Here is a 3,885-nt window from a genome sequence, read left to right as displayed (position 1 = left end):
GTCCTGTCTTTTTGAGACAGGGTTTCACTACGCAGTTCAGGCTGGCCTTGAACTCACTCTGTAGTTCAAGCTGGTCTCAAACTCACAGCAATCCTCCTGCCTCAGCATCCCAGCCTTTCAGGTGCTGGGATTACAGGCCTGAGCTACCATACCTGGCCTAGCACTTTATTCTTAAAAGTAATTAACTACGTAGCCAAAGAAAGTCCAAAAGAGCCAGTCATGGTGGCAGATGCCTGTAATCCCAGATACTCAGAAGGCTAAGAAATGAAGAGTGCATGTTCCAGGCCAGCTAGACCTTCAAGGTGGCAAGACCCTGTCTCTAAATAAAATAAAAACAGCTGGGGATTTACCTCAGTGGTAGACTTCTTGCACAGCATACATGAGGCCCTGGGTTTAATCCCCAGTGCTGCAACAAAAACAAAAACAAGAAAAAAGCAAAGCAACAAAGAATGCAAAGGAAACAAAAAACGCAGAATACAAAATAAATTTTAAAACGACTTCATAAACTGGTGTGGTAGTGCACACCTGCAATCCGAGCACTTGGGAGGCTGAGACAGGAGGATCGTTGCAAGTTCAAGACCAGCCTGGGCTCCAAAGTAAGCTCAAGGCCAACCTGAACTGCATAGCAAAACCCTGTCTCAAAAAGACCAAAAAAAAAAAAAAAAAAAAGACTTCATAACTAAAAGAAAGACTGCATAACTTTCCAATAACTGTAATTTTTTTAAATTTATTGGTAATTAAAAGACACTATATACATAAAACAAGAACATGATGTACTAAAAAAGGACCAAAGCATGGGAATAAACATAAAAATACAAAATTCAGCCAAAAAAAAAAGCAACGGGAAATAATCAAAAATGCTTCCAAAACTAGAATAAGAAGACCAAGACATGACAAGGATAAAAAAAACATTTTAAGAGCCAAGTGTGGTGGCGCATGCCTGTAATCCCAGCATTGGGAGGCTTGAGGCAAGAGGATCACTGTGAGTTCAATGCCAGCCTTTTTTTCATAAAGGGTAGCACTAAGCACATCAAGAACTGTTAAGGAAGGAAATCAAGAATACAATGATCCTGAAAGTTTGATGGAGAAATAACACAGTGTTAAGAATTAAACTGGACTTCTCAACACCAGCAATGAAATATACCGGGGCCAGGACTTTTAAATGACTTACAATGACTGGAAACACAACTCAGTGGTAGAGAGCTTACCTAACATGCTGGACACCCTGAGTTCAATCCCCACCACTGGGGTAAAAATCATTCAAAATTACTTCCAACCAAGCCAAGCAGGATGACACACACCTATGATCCCAGCACTTGGGAGGCTGAAGCAGGAGGATTGCTGCAAGTTTTAGGTCAGCCTGGGCTACATAGTGAGTTCAAGGCCAGCCCAAACTACATAGCAAGACTGTTTCAAAAAAAAAAAAAAAAAAAATTACTTCCAACCAGGAATTAATTCCATGCCTACTCAAAACACCCAGCTCCTCTCTTGGAAAGCTACTAGAGAACATGGTGCACCATGAGGGAGGATGGATGTACAGACAGAGAGAATCTGAGTTGTAGGGATGGTAGGGAGAATCCCAGAACAATGCTATGCACCCAGGTAAAGGAACGTCCATTCTAACTGGGTCAGGGTGAATATAAGAAAAAGAACGAGAATTAAAATCATCATCTACCAGTTGGATATGGTAGATCCCTGTCATCCCAGCACCCTGGAAGGCTGAGGCAGGAGGATCAAAATCCAGCCTGGGCAACCTCGCAAGACCATGTCTCAAAATAACAAATAAAACAGGGCTGTGGCTGCAGCTCCGTGCAAAAGCCCTGGGTTTAATCCCCAGTACCAGAAAAAAAATTCATCTACTCTCAGTGGAAATCCATAGATAATCCCTAAAATTGGTAAATAAAGACAACATAAATATTTATTTAGAACATTAAGTAAACACAAGAATTCCAGTCCCTTTGGCTTCTCTAGAAGGGCAGAAAGAGCAAGCTTTTTATTTTTGTCTTTTTGAGACAGGGTCTTGCTATGCAGTTCTGGCTGGCCTCCGACTTGCAATAATTCTCCTGCCTCAGCCTCCAAGTGCTGGGATTACAAGCATGCATCACCACGCCTGGCCTAAAAGAGCTTTTTAAGATGTCTTGTAGCACTGACTTTTTAAAACTGTGAAATGTGAATTATTATTTTAAAAATCAAATAAGATTAAAGGAAGAGACACATAGTAGCCACCTAACCACCTGCTAGACAAGCACAGAATTTGACTGGAAAGACACACCTGCTGAAAGATGACGTTTTGCTGGGAAAGTACTCTTGACCAACTCTTTGGTCAATGATCGTGGATATCTATTTAGGTCCCAGGAGAGACGCTGCCACTTTCTAACCTATAAATTGGAGGATAGGGGAGATGTACTCCACTACCTTAGTTGCGCTTTTTAGTGTGAAAATGTGTGGACGATCTGCAGGCCAGTAAGAAAAAAAAACATGCAGTTACATAAGTTTCAGGTGTCAGCTTGGCTAATCAATTTGGCAATTGGTGAACCCTCACACAGTAACAATTTCCCAGACTCTAGCAACAATGATGCCAGCGTTACCCACCTCCAGAGGCAGCAATGTTGGCACTGTAGAAGTGACCCCCTATCACGCAACTCTCTGACAAACACCTACAGTCAGAAATCTAAAAAGAGTTTATTAACTTTAAATGACCACCACAGATATAATACGGGTTTATCAAGTATTGGTTCTTTAGCATGTTCACCTCACCGTCCCTGTTTTCTCATCTGCAAATGGGGACATAACAGAATCTAAAGATTGCCATTAGGTTTTCGTGAGTAAATTCACTCAATGTGTTATAGTACAGCCCAAATAAGGGCTCAATAACATTTCATGTTATTATCATTATCATTATCACTGGCCGTCAAACCATCTATTAAGCAACCAGTGAGACATCAGAGACCACTCATTGCTCCATTTATTAAACACTTACCATGTGCCAGACTCTGAACAAGTGCTAGGCCTACAACTCATCAGGCAGTCATTTAACTCCTACCAAGTCTTACTTTCCTCATATACTAAATAGGAAATAATAGTATTTGCTGCAGTACTATTTGGAAGTACGAGGCAACTCTTCTAAAGGCTTGCACAGTCCCTGAGACACAGCAGATGCTCAATAAATTGTATCATTAATCCCTACACACCTCACTTGTAAGCCTGGAAGTTACTTGGAATGCTCTAATGTGTGTTTCCAGTTCCGAACTCGGTCCTTGAGCCTTGCTGGTGCGCAACGCATACTTCCTGCGTTCAGTCTGAAGACTCTCACACCAACCCAGTCCACTCACATCAACACCTCCCAAAAGGCAAGAATAGTAAAGAAAAGCAACAGCTATGCGTTACCCGGTGTAAACATTTCATCAAGCCTTGTGCATCAGCCGCTCACGCCACCTTCGCTTTCTGAGGTCTGGAAGTCCCAACAGCTACTACTCCCGTGGCTAATTTCAAAGAAAAGCTGCGGGCGAGCACTTTCCTCCACGCCGGCGCTTCCTTCGCCCAGAGAGCACGCTGCCTCCCCGGCCGCGGCGCCCGCGCGTCCCGCCGCAAAGCCGGCTCTCGCTCGCGCCGCAAGCAGAACGCAAACCACCCCGCCACGAGCGAGGAAGGCCGCCACCCCGAACAAAAGAACGCCAACTCGCCGTCCGGCCCGCGCCGCGCGCGTCCGGGGCAAACTTGCGTCCCGCGAGTCCCCGCGAGGGGCTCCCGGCTTTGTCCGCGGGGAGCGCGCCGGGCCGGCCAACTTTTCCGTAAAGATGGTGCCACGCTCTCCAGGAGCGAAAGGTCACGGTGCGGCCCGCCGGCGCGGGCCAGCCTCGACTCGGCGGCGCCGCGCTGGCCGGC

General features: G+C 45.1%; 1 protein-coding gene across 2 annotated transcripts in view; it reads right to left on the bottom strand.

Annotated features, from left to right (window-relative positions):
* The window catches only part of Ehmt1 (euchromatic histone-lysine N-methyltransferase 1), a 151,114-nt gene extending 147,294 nt beyond the window's left edge, over positions 1–3,820 (bottom strand). For both annotated transcript variants that reach the window (XM_005408627.2, XM_005408628.2), the window contains exon 1: positions 3,388–3,820. In XM_005408627.2, coding sequence (XP_005408684.1) covers positions 3,388–3,405 — 18 coding nt within the window. In that variant the 5' untranslated portion in view covers positions 3,406–3,820. The remainder of the gene's footprint in view (positions 1–3,387) is intronic.
* Positions 3,821–3,885: the final 65 nt, after the last annotated feature.

This window comes from Chinchilla lanigera, unplaced genomic scaffold, assembly GCF_000276665.1.
Source record: "Chinchilla lanigera isolate Chin_1 unplaced genomic scaffold, ChiLan1.0 scaffold00112, whole genome shotgun sequence".
NCBI lineage: Eukaryota > Metazoa > Chordata > Mammalia > Rodentia > Chinchillidae > Chinchilla > Chinchilla lanigera.
The sequence above is the reverse complement of the archived record's forward strand: the minus strand, read 5'-3'. Positions and strand labels throughout refer to the sequence as shown.